A 19980-nucleotide genomic window follows, 5' to 3' on the forward strand; every position below is an offset into this window, starting at 1 on the left:
GAGTCTAAGTTCTTTGGGCCAAGGCGCATTGTGAAAGTTATGAAGAATGTGGTTATGCTTGCGGGGGGAGATGTTTGGAGCATGTCACGTTTGTCGAGGTGTGTGGAGGGGGGTAATGGTGTTATGGAACCTGCAGCTCCAGTGAGTTTAGCTCCTGGTAAATGTATTAGGAACGAACAGGTTTGCCCATGCCCATCATCTCCCCAAGATGGTTGTGCCTCGTCTCGTGGGACAAACCCTAGAATCAGGAGACCACCCTTGTATCTCCAAGATTACTATTCTGGATAATTTTCTTCTTTTTCAGGTCTTTTGTTTATTGTTCTTGTTCTCTTTTCATTCTCCTTTTATTTTATTTCGGTATTATTATAAGGGAGATGTGTTGTATCTATGTCTTTAAATATGTGCATTCTTTCTTGAGAATGCAGCCATGTCACCCTGGAATTCCTTATGCCTGTCAGTTAATCTCCAGGTCTTGGATGTGGATGACTTGCCTCCCTGTTGGGCTAATAAACCTCTTCTAACCTGCTTCCTGTGTTTTGCATCTTTACAATAATATCGCTAAATTGTCAGTTACAAATAGGAATCTATGTTTGTTCTTTGATATGTACAAGCAAACAATTGATACAATTGCGAAATCTACTAGGCCAAATCTGTGTCATTTTTATTATGTGGGATAGAGAGCACTCTTGGTGATCTTGTCAAGTAAGTAAATGTGTTTGCTGATTTGTAAAAAAAAAATTTTTAAGCGAATTATGATAATGAGACCAAGTCTTGCAGTCGGAACTGGTACTTAATTATAGGCACCAATTACGCTATCAGACATTTAAGTGCTGGTATAACAGCTATATGTCTCCAGAAAATGATCAACTCACTTTGTTAGATGAACTTTTAGTGAATACAGAGAACAGTCTATACTTTCACCGATGGCTACTGAGAAGTTTTTACCCAGGAGGTAGTGTTTTCAAAGAAAGAGTTAATGAAACATCGGTTATGGCTAAACATGTAGGACAATTGTTTGGCAAGAGAGAGCATTGTATGAAAAAGTCTCGTGGTACAGTATCAGTCAAACTTTTTGGAATGCAATTTGTCTGCAGCTACTTTGGACCATACTATAAGATCATTGTTTAGAACTTTTAAAACAGTGTCTTTTGTTAGTAGAGGTCGGGATGTGGAGAAAAGGTTGTCAGCTACGTGGTAACGGTAGGGAGGATATTGCGCACAGCTTATTTGCTTGTAAAGCTTAAAATGTATTGAGTAGAAAACATGAGACCTATTTTTCGAAAGAATTGGGCATGGCCCTTTAATATTGCAATATGTGTGTTGCTTAAGGTGCAAACAGATAATTTATGCGATCATCTTTCTAAAATGTTAGTGTATTTTTTTGAATATCATATTTTTCGTTGTTTTTCTATCTGTACTTAAGTTTTCAGACGCAGCTTAACCTGTAATGCATACAGTGGTTTCATAGCCTCCATTTTCATGTTGAGTATATTGTGTGCGTAGACATTCCTTTGGCATCCATGTCACATTGTTGGCTTACTTTGGGGATCCTTGTAAAATGTATCTCTTGTTTTGTGAGTTGTAATTGCTCACTTGCACTGCTCCTTAGGTTTTGAGCTCCGATTTGATGATGCTGCATTGTGAACCCTTTGTTTTACAGCTCTTTACTTCATGTGTGTGTTCTGGGGGCTTGCTCGCCATCATGTTTGTACTGGTGGAAATGATAGACACTGTGCGAACCCCACCCTGGCAGTTTGAAAGGAGGCTAAATGACTCAATTGCTGAAGAACTCAACAAGAAGTTGGCTAACAAGGTAAGGACATGGTCCTCTCAGCTTGCATGTCTGTGCTTTTCGTTAGAAATGTTCTAAAACTGTTGTTGAAGAAAATCTAAACACATATTTTCGTATGCTCAAACAGAACAGCCACAATCTACTTTGAATCAGAAAAGTCTCTAGGGGCTTTAGTCTGCTGTCCGCTGGTGCATTGTGGAGCTGCAAATATACTGGTCCTCACAGTCCCCTCTGCAGGGCTGAGATGCCATTCTGTACCGTCTTGTGGTCAGACATGGAAGAGAAGGAACTGAAGGAACTGACATCTCAAAGCTCTGAATATATGGAAGTGTCACCGTCCAGTTTTCTTAGCTACATTTTAGGAGTGAGGGTCTGTGAGCATGTTACCATTGATTGCATCTTTCTCTTTAAGAGTGCGATACCTCACGGTGGGTGTTCTGGTTTATACTTCCAGCATGCCTAGGACAGATCTTAGCTAAGAATAGTTTATTAGGAGATGTAGCTATAGTTCTCGAACTGGCCCAAGACTCACAGAAATTGCCTGACCCTACTACTTTGCTTCCTTCAGGCAGACCAAAGATACACTGGTCACAGGGCCTGAAAAATGACATTAAGCCTAGCGGCTCTTAAAAGTCATAGTGCAAGACTGAGATCGATGCAGATGTAGCAGGTGTATTTCTGCAGGTCCTCCACGCTCAGATGGCTTCCAGTGAGAAAACATTGAGGCTTCATAAAGCTCTATACAAAGGATGAGTTGCAATGGTGGGCCATCTGCCATGGAAGTAAGCAGAATAATTTCTACCCTCTCGGACCTCCCTGCTCTGTATAGTTACATCAAAATCCATGGTGTTTTCGAGATCATGGTTGGGCGATCTGTAATGAGTACCGCTACCAACATATGCAGATGTTGATCTAGGTAGTGCAAATATTCTTATATTCTGCACTGGAGTGTTTCACTGGCATCAAATGATTGGATATAAGTACTTCTAATTTAAACTGAGGATCAACAGAGTTTGCGTGGAGTAGCACCTTCAGTCATTGAGATTTCCCTCTTTACCTTCACAGGTGGTGTACAATGTAGGGCTCTGTATCTGCTTATATGACATCACCCAATTGGAGGACTCCTACATCTTTCCTGGGGATGGAGCCTCACACACCAAAGGTAACCTTTCTCCCTCCAATTCATTCTGTACGCAATCCTGGCCACATTTCAAATACTCTGTTACATTCTCTCGCCTGTGATTTGATCTCAGGTACTCTCTGTGTGATATCTCTTTTTTCCTGTTCTCTTCAATTCTTTTGCTTCTGTCTCTCTTAAACTCTATAAGCACCTTTTTTTTTGCCCCTTCTCTTTTTCTCCTATCTTTGTTCCTAAAAGTCTCTTACCAAATGTGTACTTGGCCACGCTGAACTAGAACCAGTTCTAGATGTCTGTGAGTAGACCCTCCAAATCACCAACACATAACTTGGTTGATGTGCGAAGAAATAGCAGCTTCTTCTATATCCGATTCCCCAAGGTAAAAAAAACCTGACTGCCTCTCTACTCCAAAGCAGTTTCAAGCCAAAAGAACTTGTTTGAATTGCAAGATTTCACTGCCTTTACATAAACTATTCTCTAACTAGTTACATTACTTGCAGTTCAGCACTTTTACTGACAGTATGTGTACTCCTGCTAGAGTTACAAAAAAACTGGTAAGTGAGCTCCCAACCGACTCCTTTAAACAAACATCTGAGCCATGGGATCTGGTCAAAGTGCTTGACTTTTTCATGATCTTGTTGATCCTAAACCCTCCATGGGTGTACTGTTGAACCAAGTCACTTTAGAAGTTCCTTGCCTTTCTATGTTACCACTGATCCAAAGGAGATGGATCGTAGACAAGTGTGAAAACCTCCCCAAGGCCCAGGGGTGTAACACAGGCCACGCAGCCCCCGTGTTGCGGGGGGGGGGGGGTGCGGTCCAGGGGCCCCCTTCGCCAAGCAAACAAGCACACATCACTGTGCCCCTGATATTGATAGGTTTAGGTTACGTAACTTCCGCTACGCTTGCCATCATTACACCTCGCCGCGCCTTTTTCGTTAATTACATGGTGCATGGCACGCAGGTGCCTCCGCCCTCCACACACTTCACCCTTAGGGTGGGGCTGGTCATTGTCATGCGCTTTGCACAATTAAAAGTGCGCGCACGGACGGTGGGGCATCAATCAATCCAAGACGGCTGAGAGGGTGCGGTGACTGCATCCATGACTTAATTCTTGCTAGCCCCTGACTAGCTTTGCCTGGTCTTCTGATGCCCGTGCCTTCCACTGAAGCTGCAGGCAAGGCCTCAGGTGAGTCACAGAGGGTGGGGTGGGCTCTGTGCTGGGCAGCATACTGGACATCACATGCCTAATGGGGCAGGGCGTAAAACGTAATATAGGCCCGCAGCCCCCGTGTTCCAGCCTCAAAGTAATGGTAGGGGCCCCATCGGCGCAGTAATTGTAGCCCACACAGGCAGCAGTGCACTACACATGAGGTAAATGGTGCAGCCCACGCCAGCAAGAGACACAGTTGTTGGTTGCACCAGTTACCTCATAACAGTCCTGCCTCCTAAATTAAATGGTGTGCGATGCAGCGAGTGGTGGTTGCAGGTGACCTGAGCTCCCTGGCCCAGCAGCAAAGGGGTTGAAGCCAACTGCCTCGAGGCCAGAGATCTCTACTGAAAGAGGTCAATGTCATCATGTATGTCTTCTCACCACCCTGAGTTTTGCATGAGCCAATGTACAACTTTGGACGTTCGTTAAAATGACCACAAACGGGGTGCAAGACGGAGGCAAAGGCAAATGTACATCACGCTCCTTTCTTTTCCAGTTAGTCAGGGGGGATTTACAGTCTCTGTGCCCAGATTAATAATTCACAGGTGCAGATTAGTGCTACTGCAAGGGGTTTGTTCTGCACAATATTTGCCTTTAAGTCTGTCAAAACCCTGTTAACTTTTTTTAGGAGCAGCCCCATGGTTTTAATTTTGTCATCTTTATTTACCACTCATGTACTTGGTCTGTGTGTTTTTCAACCAGAGCTATTTTTTTTAATTGCCCCCATTTCTGTGGTAAGGTATGATGTGATAGACCGTGTTGCTTGGAGGGCATTTGAAGGAACACCTTTTGCAGAACCAGCTTTCCTTTTTCCATTCTCGCTCGTTGCTGACAGGGCTATTGCACTAAAGGTACACAGGTGAACATGATAGCCAGGGACCGCCTCCTGGGGCCCTGGGAATGTTGGTCTTGGCAGTCTGTCTCTCACAACACAGTCGCTGAGCTTCCTCATCTGAATGGATTTACTGAGAAACTACATCAGTGTTGGAGAGATGGATACTCCTAGAACCAGCTGTAGGAAAGACAGAGGACAACAGGTGAGTATGATATGCAGCTGGAGTGAAGTCATATAAAGTACAAGCTTTGAGAGGCTTACCAGTTTGGACAGTAGGTGTTGCTGTGCTGAGCCTTATGCAGAACGGAATACTAGCTGAGGGTCCCAAGAGCCAGTGCAAACCAAGGCAGTCCTCACCAGAAGCATGGGCGCAACAAAGGTCCCCGCAGTGCGGGAGGGGGCAAGCGCCAGGGGCTGCCCAGCGCACAGTCCCTCGGGCGGGCAGAGAAGGAAAACTGGTTATTTTTTCTGTCCTTCTTGTCCAAAGAAGACAATGGCAGTGTCCACTTCTCTTGCTCTGCTGCTGTCAGCTGCTCCCCTCCCTTTCTTCCCCTTCTTCTTATTCCCTCTCTTTCTGTCTCTGTCTCGCTCCTCCTTACTTGCTGAAAATCATTAATTCAACAAACGGCTTTTACCCTCTCTTTTCTCTCCCTTCCTATGTTTCTTCCCCTGTGAAATAAATAGATCCAAAAAAGAAAAACACTTGCTGGAAATGTCGTCTTTTTCTGACATTTTTCAATTCCAAAGTGCAGCCTCAGAACGGGGGGAAAAAAAGGTTCAAAATACAAAAAAGAAAAACCTAAATAAAGCAAGACATAATGGTCGCAAAGTGGCCAGATGTGGTTTTATTCACACTCGCACACTTTTGCGCCACTTTACAGTGTTTATCAGTGAAGCGCTACTTTCGTTTTCTCGTCTTTCTTTGAACAGCTTTGTTTTCCTTAGTTGGGGAAGTGCAGCATTCCTGAAGGTCCTGCAATACCTACTTAATGTGTTGAGTGGGAAAGTTTAATGTGATCATTATTACCTGTTTTCCTTTCTTTAGTTTATCTGCGTCCAGGGTTGTGGTCTTTATAAACCATACTGCTTATGTTTTGTAGAGATATAAGCAATTGACATTGAAACAGGTCCCTTCTGGGCCCTGTAATCACGTCCTTAACTTTTCTAGCAAAAACACAAATTGATTTCTGAATAATGATTGTATAAACGTTAAGGTAACCATGCTATTCCTGCTTACATTTCACTTGCTTTATTAAAGCTTACATCCCCCTATGAGTGTTTGCTTTTTCCAGGATATCGTTACTTATTTTTTCAGGCAGTATATTACTCTTGTGTTGAGCATTATTTGAATTGAGTCACATACAGGTGTTTATAGCATGGCACAATTTGATTGTAGCTGAAGGCAGTGCGAGTTTCTCTCAGTGGCGGAGTATGGTGTTCCGTGGGGGAGAAGATGTGGCACTATGGCCAGAGAAATTCTATTGATTTCAAATGAACTTTCTATTGGAAATGATGACAATTTCTAAAGACATGCTTTATGAATTAAAATAATTGCCATGTTCACAAAAACTTAGTGAAAACTTCTTCTTTTGAATAGGTTGATAAAACAGCTGAATTTGAAAAAACCAATAAGGTTGAAGTTGAAAGTGCGCGTCCTTTGTGTTCAAGAGACCACACTCTATCCACTATGGCCAGAGCTGCCAAATTTGGAACTGGGGAACCAGGTTCAGCCTTCATGACCAGTTCACCAGACCACTCTTCTGAGGGAGCACTTTCCCATGCTAGTCCTTAGAAGGCTCCGCAAGACCTTAGAGGCCGTGGTGTCATGGTACCAGCAGGTTGGCCCTAGTGCTAAGAAGTGTGCGTTAACCATGAAGACCCGGCCACCACAATCCATACTGAACTTCACCTTCAGTCTTGTGGGCAGGGATATGAAGCAGCACACCCTAGAGCAACAGTGACTCTGTCCTTGAGGTCACAGGACCACTAAAACCAGCCTGCATCACCCATTCGTACCTCCATTGGCCTTTTACAACAGTAGTAGCTGAAACTCAGCAGGGATCGGCAATGCAGGACTTGTACGTACATAAAACTAAGTTCGCAAACTTCACTCCCCCTCTGCTTCATGCAGAAGCACTTTTAACATGTGCTGCCTGCTTTGGGGCCACTGGAAATATATATAGCACTGGAGGACAGAATTGTGCCGCAGTGTTGACTAAATTATGCAACAAAAAAATGACTGCAGCGTAATGCGGTATATTTTTTGATACTTTATTATTTTGACTTTTTACACATACTAACAGTCTTTGCAAAGATTTTGTCTCATTAGTACCACTGTAACGTACAAAGAAGCAGTGAGAAAGATGACCAGTCAACCTTTGCAAAGGGCCCTCCACTTCGCTTCAACACCGGTCACATTTTTTAGTAACTTTTGATCCGTTTAAGCTACAAACAATTTATTTGTTAAAATTGTCAAATTATGCAGCAGATGATGTATTATGGGAAAAATATGGCAGAGCCATAATTATGTGAAATACATTTGCAAACTAGGATATTTCGCTATTCATGAAATGAAATACCAGCATTTGTAAAGCGCACAACTACCTCTGGAGAGGTGTCCTGGCGCTGGGGGCCGTCGGAAAGATTAAGCAAGCTATTGCCCAGAGTCACATGGTGTGGAGCTAACCTGCCGCCAGCATTGGGAATCGAACCGTGAACACCGTGGTCCGGAATTTAAACTGCTCTTGTGGAAAAGGGCAAGAGAAGTTTTGATGACAGATACTGCATGGCTTGAAGACAGATAGCTTGTGATTTCACTTTTGAGCATATGTGGGACATTCTGTGATTGGAAATATATCCCTCTTTGTGAATGTATTTTAATGTCAATAGCTCATATTAAACCTTTAATAACCATGTTCATCAATTGGTTGAATTAAATGTAATAAGCTGTAACTGGTCAGTGAAATGCCAAACAATACTAGAAGTTAAGATGTATTGCTCTTTCTGACTACACTTTTAACTCTGCGCTCTGACCCAATCCTCTGGTTATTCCCGCCCTCTGATTCTCCGCCCACAGTTCCCCTACATTTTTTTCCCCAACTTCAACCTCTGGTTGAGTTCAGTTATGTTCTCTCTTCAATTCTCTGCAGTGGGGGCTGCTTTTATTCAGGGCCCTGGGTTCGCTTGCATGCCGTTTGTGCAACTCTAGCCACCATGAGCCTTACACCCATCATAAAATACTTACTTTTGCAAAATTTTGCAATTGTCAGCCTGCGGCCCTGCCAGGGTATTTGATTTATTGGTGCTTACTTATTGGAGGGTCCGGTGTCTCCGGATGGGGTGTAACACAAGAAAACCTTGACAAATGGCTTTTTCAACAGCCATTCTCCCTTTCACCCTGGGTGGGAACTATGAAAGCCGGCAAACGCAAGACCCAAATGTCTTCAATCCCATGTTTCCTCTGGAAGAGCAGGGTTCTGTTAATATGGCAATGTTAATTTTTCATTGTGCTGAAAATACCCAATCGTGTAAACTGTGCATGCCCCTATTTCTTTTTTAGGTCTCGGCTACCATAGGCTGCGCATGCGCAGTCTCGCTTGCAAGATCTTATGTTTTTGGGTAGATTTCACTAGCAGTCTTTAAGCCCCGCCCCTCTTTTCCATTGGCCGGCATCACCGTTTAGGCGAAACGGTGGCCAGCCATTGGAAAAAGCTTCTAATGACGTATTCTTTTCTCTCTTTGAGCCATCCTACTTGGGGTGGCTCGCCTGACTTACTGCTGGCGTAAAAGGTTTCTTATGTTCTTTATGGGGTGAAAGAGATGGCCCCATAAAGAAGATCATAAACCTTTTACGCCTGCAGCCGAGCCCGTCCAAGTGGGACGGCTCAAAAAGAGAAAAGAACACGTCACACACAAATCCGTACATGCAAAGCGATGCTGGCTCGCGCTGAGCAGCAGCCAGGATGCTTTAAAAGTGCCTATGTATATCTAGTCTGAAAACAGAAAACAGAAGAGTGTCAGCAACTCGCACACACACGCCTCCGTGTGAGGTGAGGTATGCAGAGCTCACTAAAGGGTCAGGTCATTCCCACGCAGAGGAACGCACCATGAGGACTAAAGGGGTACAGCGAGCAGGCTGCGGAGTTCTCACTTATATATGCAGACCTTTCCTTTTAAAGACAGACGCACCCGAATATATACAAAGGCAATTTTTGTTTTTACTGGTTTACTTTCTCCTTCTTAAACTAATCCTCACTCCAATGCGATTTAATAGATCAAATAAATAAACAGTAGGCGCCAGTACAGCGGGCGCACACGGGTTCACTTGAACACGCGCAGCACCAAAAAGATCCAATACTGATTTCTGAGGCCTCACAAGGCACTGGGGGAAGGGGGGGGCTTATTTACAAGCCCCATCCACCGTCAATACGTCACTTGTCGAGATTTTTAAATCCGTTTTTTCGCCGCTAAATTAAGGAAATGTAGAAAATCTGAATACAAACGGGGATGTAAACATAATTTTAGATGTCATTCTTTATTTATCCGAGGTAGATGAGGCGAGCAAGGTTACTCAGAGCAGCAGTGATATGAGAAACAGGCCAGGTGGACAGAATGACGGGCCTCATGGCGCCTCTTGCAGGGTATCATAACTCATCCAGCTCAATGCGTTGTGGGACTCGTCCTGTAGGGAATACTGGCCAGTAACACCCGGCAATGGGCCTCTTCAATGAATTCTATGACTTGCAGTCCTACACTTACGCTCTGAGACTGAAGCTGTAGTTCACAAAGCACAAGTCTCAAGGGCCGGTTTTGCTGAACTTACGGCCACTCAAAATACCAATATTTCCCGAGGTTCTCCTTCACTTTCCACTCTCCCTAACCCAGGAAATGGTGCACTCGCTCGTATAACCTGTTAGCCCCGAGGCCCGGTGGGTGCCTGCGTCCTCCCAGGGAGGAATGCCTGCACACAGGGTCACAGCAGGTGCCTCTGCCCGCCGCCTTTTCCTCATTCCAGCTGCGTCGAGCACCCGCAGGAACCCCGCCGGCCTCACCCCCCAAGGAGGAAGAATGCGCTCAGCTCCGTGCCCGGGGTGGAGGGACGCTTTCTGACAGCTCAGCTCGGGGATCAGTGGGGAGAGACTGACTGCCACTGGGCCCAAAGGCTAGAGGCTGGGACCCGCGAAGAATAACCTGGCCACCCTCTGTCTGCTAAAGGGCAGGAGATGATATTTTCTAAAACAGAGTCCCACACTTGACTATACCGTGTGATCGTGAGCGATTACTAGGGGGAAATGCGGGAGGCCACGTCCATTCTGTTGAAATTGGAGAGACCCATATGACAGGCTCGACGCCAGCATACAGCTGTAGTGAAGTCATGGCTACTGGAGGCTGTCACTGTCTGATCTTGGGCAAAGTGCTTTATACCACCAAGATCAGGTAGCCAGTTGACTCACGGTGCAACGGTTTAGCCTCAAGGGCACACGTCTTAATCCTAGTGGGGACACGCAGATGTTTATCCCCTAACTGGGATGGGTATAAATAAACATCTGTTATTTGGTGCCCAGGTGTCCACGGGTGAATGTGCACTTTACAAGTACATGTTCTATTATAGCTTTCACAATTCAAAGCGTTTGAAAACCGTAATTGTAGTTAGGAAATAAAAAATAATTTATATTCAACCACTTCCTATTGATAGACTCTGGATTGGTTGCAGTTCCTTACAAGGATTCTGAAGGATGAAAAGGTCATCGGATTTGCAGCCGCTCTCGGCCTTTCCTCAAGGTGCGTCTAGGCCTCGGGCATGGGGGGCTCTCATTCTCCATCATTCTGATGACTGTCCCTCCCCGAGTGAGACACAGGGGGGCAGATTTACAAGCCCCTTGCGTCATACGCAGTAGCGTAAAAATGCGGGTCATTTGCAACGTGACGCATCTAGAGAGATGTGTCACTTTGTAAAGCTCTGCGTCTCATTATACCTCCGTCAGGTATAATGTATGCAGGGTGGGCGTTCAAAGCAAAAAAACCTTGTAGAAGTGACGCAGTGAAATTACAAGATTTCACTGCACCACTTCTAGGTCGCCACTGATCAAATTCTTACGCCTACTTCAAGCAGGCCAGGCATAAGGAGTGACGCAGCACAATGAGGATAGACCTCCCACTGTATTGCTGGAGCTGCGTCGTGCTTGGGTATTCACATTACTAAGACACATTACTGATTTTAAAGATTGCACTTTAATGTATTATCGTGAGCAAAACCAGTGCATTTACTTATTCTACAAACAGTGCACATACCTTTTTAACAAAATGTGCTATCCTTCCTACAGCATTTCATCAGCATACTAAAACCAATCTGAAAATGCGGTATACAGTCATAATATCGAATAAAAAATATCGACTGCCCAAAATATCGAGTTAAAAATATAGAATGGACACAATATCGAAAGGACAGAATATAGACTACAAAAATATCGAATAGAATAGCAAAATATTGAATAGAATTGCATTAATATCTAATCGAAAATATAGAATGGACAAAATATCGAATGGACAGAATATAGACAACAAAAATATCGAATTTGAGGTGAGTAAGTTAATATGAATTTTTTTGAGTGTTTTTCATGTTACTATATGTGTGAAAAGTGTATATTTATTTTATAATGCATTTTAATTAATTAATTTAATTGTATTAAATTTTTGCGTAGTATAATTCTGTAGCGGGTTGTGGGTTTATAGGGGAATAGGGTGGGTAGTAATTTAAATATAATTAATTGAATATGTTTATTTATTGCTATTTATTTTGAATTAATTGTTAATTATTAGTTGGTAATTCATTAAAATATAATTGGACAATAGTTTTAATTGATTAATTGATAATTATGTTAATTGTATTAATTTCTTTTCAGTAGTGGGTTGTGCGTTTGTAGGGGAATAGTGTGGGAAGTAATTGAATTATAAATTTAATTTTTAAATGTATTTATTGCTTATTTTTGTTATATTTAATTTTGTATTAATTGTTAAATAATTTAGTGTTAATTGGTAAATAATTTGTATTATTTAATTTTTTTAATAATTAAATTTCATTTGTATTTTTAATTGATTAATATATTATATAAAATTGTTAATTATTTTATATTATTTGTAATTGGTATTAATATTTAATTTAATTCATATACGAAGTATTTACTTTCCCTACTGTTGCACTCACTGGAGTGGAAATAGTAATTTTTACCCCTACGCTATCCAATGCGTTCCCTACTGTTGCACTCTCTGGAGTGGGAATAGTAATTTTTACCTCTACGGTCTACGCTATCCAATGCTTTCCCTACTGTTGCACTCACTGGAGTGGGAATAGTAATTTTTATCCTCCCGCTATCCAACGCTTTCCATACTGTTGCACTCACTGGAGTGGGAATAGTAATTTTTACCCCTACGCTATCCAACGCTTTCCCTACTGTTGCACTCTCTGGAGTGGGAATAGTAATTATTACCCCTACGCTATCCAACGCTTTCCCTACTGTTGCACTCTCTGGAGTTGGAATAGTAATTATTACCTCTACGCTATCCAATGCTTTCCCTACTGTTGCACTCTCTGGAGTTGGAATAGTAATTTTTACCCTCCCGCTATCCAATGCTTTCCCTAGTGTTGCACTCACTGGAGTGGGAATAGTAAATTGTATGCCTACGCTATCCAACGCTTTCCCTACTGTTGCACTCTCTGGAGTGGGAATAGTAATTTTTACCCCTACGCTATCCAATGCTTTCCCTACTGTTGCACTCACTGGAGTGGGAATAGTAATTTTTAATCTCCCGCTATCCAACGCTTTCCCTACTGTTGCACTCACTGGAGTGGGAATAGTAATTTTTACCCCTACGCTATCCAATGCCTTCCCCACTGTTGTACTCACTGGAGTGGGAATAGTAATTTTTACCCCTACGCTATCCAACGCTTTCCCTACTGTTGCACTCACTCGAGTGGGAATAGTAATTTTTACCTCTACGCTATCCAATGCTTTCCTTACTGTTGCACTCTCTGGAGTGGGAATAGTAATTTTTACCCCTACGCTATCCAATGTTTTCTCTACTGTTGCACTCACTGGAGTGGTAATAGTAAATTTAACCCTCTCGCTATCCTACGTTGAAAATATTGTATATGTTTTGTTAATAATATGTATATATTTATACTAGCAGCCCGTCCAGACGTTGTTCGGGTATGAATTGCTGCCGGCCAGTAGTATATTGTTTTGTAGGATTTCGTTTAGATAGCATTTCTTATCTGTGACAGGCCTGTGAAACGCTCCGATTCACAGTGCACTGCTGATGCACTTAAGAGTGCGCATTCAGTAGTGTGTGAACTCGAGTTTCCCTACTTTATTTTTCTTTGCAATATTATATAGCGCGAACTCGACAACATGGCATGAGCACAATTTACATTACAGAAGAACACATTCATTTGTGGTAGGCACGGGGAGACAAAGCGATTTGCCTGGAATCACAGGATGTTGAGCTGATGCCGAGATTCGAACGTAGCTCCCCATCTCTAAAGTTCGCAATTCTAGAACTTGTGGCGGGAGGTGTGTCTAAAAGTGTATGTCGGTGCTGGCCATCAATGAGAGAGACCTGTGCATTTTTCAAATGGGTGGTGAAAAAATATGAGTTAGTTGCTGGAGATGTGGGCCGCCGTGCCACCAATGAATTTACCAGGGGAGGGTAAAGACCCATTATTCCGCAACTTTCTTTCCGCATACCTTCACTCTGCATACTTTCATTACGAAAGAAACGTGACTCCGCAATGCCATTATAACGCTTGGCATTACATTTTAATATGCTTTCACCACGCAATAATTTACAACGAAATTCGTTGTAAATGCATGAATGGTTAAAGCATGTTATTTTTTAATGTTTGGATAAGGTAAGTATGGGTATAGGGGTATATGTTTTTGGGTACTGAGGTATATGTTTTGGGGTGTTTGGGTATTTTAATGGTTCAGATATAGTTTTGGGTTATGGGGTACAGGGGTAGTTTTAGGGTTTAGGGATAGGTATGGGTTTTAGGGTACAGGGGTATTTTTAGGGTTCAGGGCTAGGTTTGGGTTTTGGGGTATAGGGGTATTTTTAGGGTTCAGGGGTAGGTTTTGGGGTATAGGGGTATTTTAAGGGTTCAGGGGTAGGTTTGGGTTTTGAGGTACAGGGGTATTTATAGGGTTCAGGGCTAGGTTTGGGTTTTGGGGTATAGGGGTATTTTTAGGGTTTAGGGATAGGTTTGGGTTTTGGGGTACAGGGTATATTTATAGGGTTAAGATGGGTTAGTGTTTAAGGGTGTTGGGGTATTTTAAGGAGTAAGGGTGGGTTATGATTATGGGGTGCAGGGGCATTTAAAGGAAGCAGGGTGGGATTAGCACACGATATGAGACATGGCATGAAGGGCGGAACGTACAACACGCCCCCAGCGTTTGTCACGGCCCCAGCACACACCCACAGCACCACGCACACACGCCCACAAGGGACTATTTTGATGGCACGGTTCTTTTACCTTTTAAATGTATATGGTGGGCGTCTGCATAGTCAGTCAGTCAAATTATCTTTATTCGATTTAGTTAAAAATCATACAAAGAGCATAAAAACATATTATATACAAGTAAAATACAATTAAACAATTTCATTTCAATAGAATACATGTGACAGGGTGTTAAAGTAAAAACAAAATTTAAAAGATCTATAAAAGCAATTTATACAGGGAAGTTTACTAAATTCTTGCGTGTTCTTGATCTAGCTGCCGCCACTAAAAAATTTGCCATGCAAAATGTAATGCGGATATTTTTCAATGATTGTAGATAAAACATGGCTGGTCTCACCTGGGAGAAGCCAGCTTCTCTTAAAACAGGTAACAAATGTTTTTTTCTCTGTTCAGAAAAGAGATTGCAAAACATAATAAAGTGCTGGTATCTTGTGCAGAAAAATTATCACAAGTACAGGGTGGTGCTAACTCGGGTTTTGTCCAAGTATTAAAACTTCCCAAATAAAAGTGAATAAGATTAAACCTGAATTTCGTTAAAAGAAACCTGTGAAATGAATTGGTGACAAAACATAAGTAAGGTTCAAGTGCAGGTGAATTAACTAACAGATAATGACGTCTAACTGTAGGCTTTGACAATTCAGTTTCTTCTCTGCTCATTTTTGCCCTTAGCATAAATTGTTTTTTTATGGTATCTACGTCTTGGTTTGTTATGCCAGAAGGGTCAGTAAATAGATCTGGCCGTCCCAGGTCCATAAAGGTTTTTTTAAAATAGGCCAACCATGGGATTGCACTACTATGCTCCAAACACATGACATCTTTCATAATCAGATGGCTAAGGGTTAATTCTGTGTTTAACCATGTCTTGAGCCAGTATATTAGGGGCGCCAGTTTTAACCTATCATGGACATAGTCCATTCCTACCTCCACGTGAATGGAAAAAGTCGGTGTCGATTGGGGAAGGCACAAAAGAGAGCGTAAGAATCTATTTTCTGCCTTCTGGATGTTTTCCAAACGTACGTAACCCCATAAAGGCGCGCCATATAGTGCCACAGAGAAGCATTTGCTGTTATACACCTTTAAGATGGCTTCCATCGGTCTGTGGTCCAACCTTTTGGCAAAACCCAAGAGGGCCGTTGATGTCCTTGTCACCGCTAGGCTTTTGGCCCTTACCTGGGGTCCCCAGGTACCCTTATTGTCAAAGAGCACACCAAGGTAGGGAAAAACGGGTACTCTAGAGACTACTTCTCCTTTACATCTAAATGTTTTTACCATTTGCACCTGGAACCCAATCACCACTGAAGACACCATCCGCCTGATGAACTCCATCCACTCAGGCTCACCAACAGACCCATGTCCCCACCACATCTTCAACAAAGCTGACTCCATCCTCGCACCCCATCCGCGATGTCATCAACTGTTCCTTCAACACTGCTACCTTCCCGGAAAGCTGGAAACATGCCGAACTCAGCGCCCTTCTGAAGAAACCCACAGCAGACCGCTCTGAACTTAAGAACTACCGCCCCATCTCACTCCTTCCCTTCCCGGCCAAAGTCATCGAAAAAGCTGTCAATAGTCAACTCGCCACCTTCCTTGAATCCAACAACTCCCTCGACCCATTGTATTTATTTGTATTTGTATTTATTTTATTTGTAAAGCGCTAACATTCATCCTGAAAGGACATCACGGCGCTGAGGAAAAGTTGCAGGTGATTTGACGGCAGCACTAGTTGAGAATTATTGATCTGACCTGGGGAAGAGGAATGTTTTTAGTTGTTTCCTAAATGAGAGAAAGCAGTCAGTTGTTCTGAGTTTGGGGGGTAACTCATTCCACTTTGTTGCGGCAATGTGAGAGAAGGCCCGTTCTCCCATCCTGACACTCCGAGCTCGGGTGATGGATGCTCTTCCTGACGTCATAGATCGTAGGTTTCTAGAGGGTTTATGAAATCTGATCATGTCATGTAGGATGATGGGGCCTGTATCGTGGAGTACTTTGTGTGAAATACACATCAGTTTAAAAATGTCTCGTTGTCGCATTGGAAGCCAATGAAGCTCACGCATGCAGTTTTTGGCTGAGTCGTATTTTCTTTTATTACAGATGGCTTTGGCAGCGGCATTCTGAACCATCTGTAATTTGGAGAAGAGGTAATCTGCCATTCCCACAAACAGTGAATTACCGTAGTCCAACCTACTCATCAATAGTGATTGGACTAGTGTTTTCCTGCAATCTGTCGGAACCCAAGGGAAGACTCGTCTAAGCATCTTCAGAAGGCCGAAGCCTCTGCCGCAAACTATGGAAACATGGGATTTCATGGATAAGTCCCTATCCAGTGTTATTCCTAGATTATTGGCTTTTGCAGTAGGATTGGGAGGCAAGCCCAAGTCGCTCGGCCACCAGCTGTTGTCCCAGGCCTGTGTGCCTCTGCCGAACAATAGAATTTCTGATTTGTCAGCATTTAGTCTGAGACAGTGGTCCTGCATCCAAATTGCCAGCTCGGTCAAGCAGTTCGTCAATCTAGTTTTAGAGTCATCATTTTCATCAATGGTGACCATCAGCTGGGTGTCATCCGCATAGGAGCACATTTCGACACCCCACTTTTTGCCGATGGTTGCCAATGAGGAGACGAACACGTTGAACAGGGTTGGGCTCAACGACGCCCCCTGGGGAACTCCGTATTTTATAGGTCGCGGAGGGGATGTGTAGTCGCCCAGGCGAACTGATTTGGGTTCGATCCGCTAGGAACGATTGTAACCATCCTAATGCTTTGTCTTGAATTCCTTTCTCTGCCAGGGTGTTCAATAATTGATTGTGGGGTACGGTATCAAAAGCCGCTGATAAATCAAGGAGTATCAGAGCGACTGTTCTACCTTGATCCACCTTGGTTCTAATACAGTCTGTCACCGCTAAGAGTGTAGTTTCGGTGCTATTGTTTGTCCGGAACCCTGTCTGTGAAGCGTCCAGCAAACCGGTGACTTCCAAAAATGTGGAAAGTCGTCTGTTGACCAACTTCTCCAGGACCTTTGATAAATAAGGTAACTGGGATATTGGTCTGTAATTGGCCGGATTGTTTACGTCTGCTACAGCCTTCTTTACTAAAGGGGTAACTAGGGCCTGTTTCCATGATTTTGGGAATTCGGCAGAACTAAGGGAGAGATTAAGTGCTCTAGTGACTACTGGACATATTACAGGGGTTAGCTGGGAGAAAATGTGATGTGGGCATGGGTCAAGTGGTGAACCAGACTTGACCTCAAGCATGACTTTTTCTACCTCCTCTTCTGTAAAAGGGCCAAAACTGTGACAGATGGTATGTGCACAGTCACAGTCCGGATTCCGAGCCAAACACAGCACCGAAACCGCCCTCATCGCAGCTACAGACGACATTCAAACGTTACTGGACAACGGAGAAACAGTTGCCCTCATCCTACTTGACCTCTCCGCTGCCTTCGAAACAGTCTGTCATAGCACCCTTCTACAACGCCTCAGCAACGTTGGAATACAAGAAAAAGCTCTGGACTGGATCATCTCATTCCTCGCCGGAAGAACCCAGAGAGTCCTCCTCCCCCCATTCAAATCAGAGGCCACCGAAGTCATCTGCGGCGTACCACAAGGATCATCTCTCAGTCCCACCCTCTTCAACGTTTACATGAGTCCCCTTGCATCCATCGCGCGACAACACAACCTCAACATCATCTCCTACGCAGACGACACCCAGTTGATCCTCTCCCTCACCAAAGACCCAAACACCGCCAAAACCAATCTACACGAAGGAATGAAAGAAGTAGCCGAGTGGATGAAGAACAGCCATTTAAAACTAAACTCGGACAAAACGGAAGTCCTCATTTTAGGTTCATCCCCCTCTTCCTGGGACGACTCATGGTGGCCACCGGCCCTGAGTACAGCACCCATACCTACAGACCACGCACGGAACTTGGGCTTCATCCTAGACTCCTCCCTATCGATGACCAGTCAATGCCGTCTCATCTTCATGCTTCAACATTCTACGCTTGCTCAAAAAAATCTTCCATTGGATCCCCACCGAAACAAGAAAGACAGTCACCCACACACTGGGCACTAGCCGACTGGACTATGGAAATACCCTTTACGCCGGAACCACAGCCAAACTACAGAAAAAACTCCAACGCATCCAAAACGCCTCAGCCAGACTCATACTGGACATTCCCCGTCAAGCTCACATCTCCGGTCACCTGAAAGACCTCCACTGGCTCCCCGTCAACAAGAGAATAACGTTCCGTCTCCTCACCCACACACACAAGGCCCTCTACGACCTAGGACCCGAGTGCATCAACACAAGACTGTCCTTCTACACACCCACCCGCCAACTACGATCATCCAATCAAGACCTCGTCGCAATTCCGCGCATCCATAGATCCACCATGGGAGGAAGATCCTTCTATTACTTAGCGGCCAAAACCTGGAATTCTCTCCCCACTCACCTCCGCCTTATACAGAACCACCTCTATTCAGAAAGCAGCTTAAAACCTGGCTATTTGATAAGTAATGCTCCCACCCTCCCTCTAGCGCCTTGAGACCCTCTGGGTGAGTAGTGTGCTATACAAATTCCTGAACTTGAACATGGCTCTTTTCTTTTGCGGGCCAACAACCATAGTGTGTGATTTATTTGAATTAACCTTCAAGTCTAGGTGGTCCACGAAGGTACTGAATGCATCCAAAAGCTGTTGAAGACAGACGCCAGTACGAGCTATAAGCACTGCATCGTCCGCGTATAGGAGAGCAGGGATCTTAACTTCTCCTACACGCGGAACGTCTCTCGCAGCCTCCTCTAAGTGGTTACCTAGGCCATTGATGTAAATTGTGAATAGCAGGGGTGCTAGTATGCAACCCTGCCTGACACCCCGCTTCGAGTTAAGACGGGACGTACATCTACCTTCTTTTGTGACCCTCACCACGGCAAAGAGCTCTTGGTGGAGTGAGGCCATGAACCTGACCAGAGCCTCGTCAATCCCTATCCTCAAGAGGGTGTCCCAGAGCTTAGACCTATTGACCAAATCGAAGGCCGAGGAGAGGTCCATGAACGCTAGGTACAGTGACCCCTCCTTGGCCACCGTGTACTTTGAGATCAACAGGTGTAAGTTAGAGCACTGCTCAATCGTGCCTCTTTTCTCTCTGAAACCGTACTGGATGTCGGCCAAACCACCACAGCCTTCCAGACTATCCCTTAGCCTAGCCAAAAGGACTCTACCCAAGATTTTTATTGCAGAGTCCAAAAGGGATATAGGCCGGTAGCACCCCGGGTCGTCCCTTTGCCCCTTTTTAAATATAGGGACTATTGTGGAAGTCGCCCATGTGGTTGGGGGGGGAGTTCTGTTTGCAGCTGTAAATACATTTGCTAGAATACCGGCCCGTAGTTCTGGTGAGTGTATATAAAAGTCAGCCGGTACCCCATCCGGGCAGGGGCTTTATTCCTGGTAGTGGCACGGATTGCTTTCTCAACCGCGGCCCTGTTGAAGTG

General features: G+C 44.1%; 1 protein-coding gene across 1 annotated transcript in view; it reads left to right on the plus strand.

Annotated features, from left to right (window-relative positions):
• The window catches only part of POLR3H (RNA polymerase III subunit H), a 103798-nt gene that overhangs the window by 28399 nt on the left and 55419 nt on the right, over positions 1-19980 (plus strand). The window contains exons 3-4 of the mRNA XM_086963501.1: positions 1661-1813; positions 2858-2954. Coding sequence (XP_086819627.1) covers positions 1703-1813; positions 2858-2954 — 208 coding nt within the window. The 5' untranslated portion in view covers positions 1661-1702. The remainder of the gene's footprint in view (positions 1-1660; positions 1814-2857; positions 2955-19980) is intronic.

Source organism: Lissotriton vulgaris, chromosome 1_1, assembly GCF_964263255.1.
Source record: "Lissotriton vulgaris chromosome 1_1, aLisVul1.2, whole genome shotgun sequence".
Taxonomy (NCBI): domain Eukaryota; kingdom Metazoa; phylum Chordata; class Amphibia; order Caudata; family Salamandridae; genus Lissotriton; species Lissotriton vulgaris.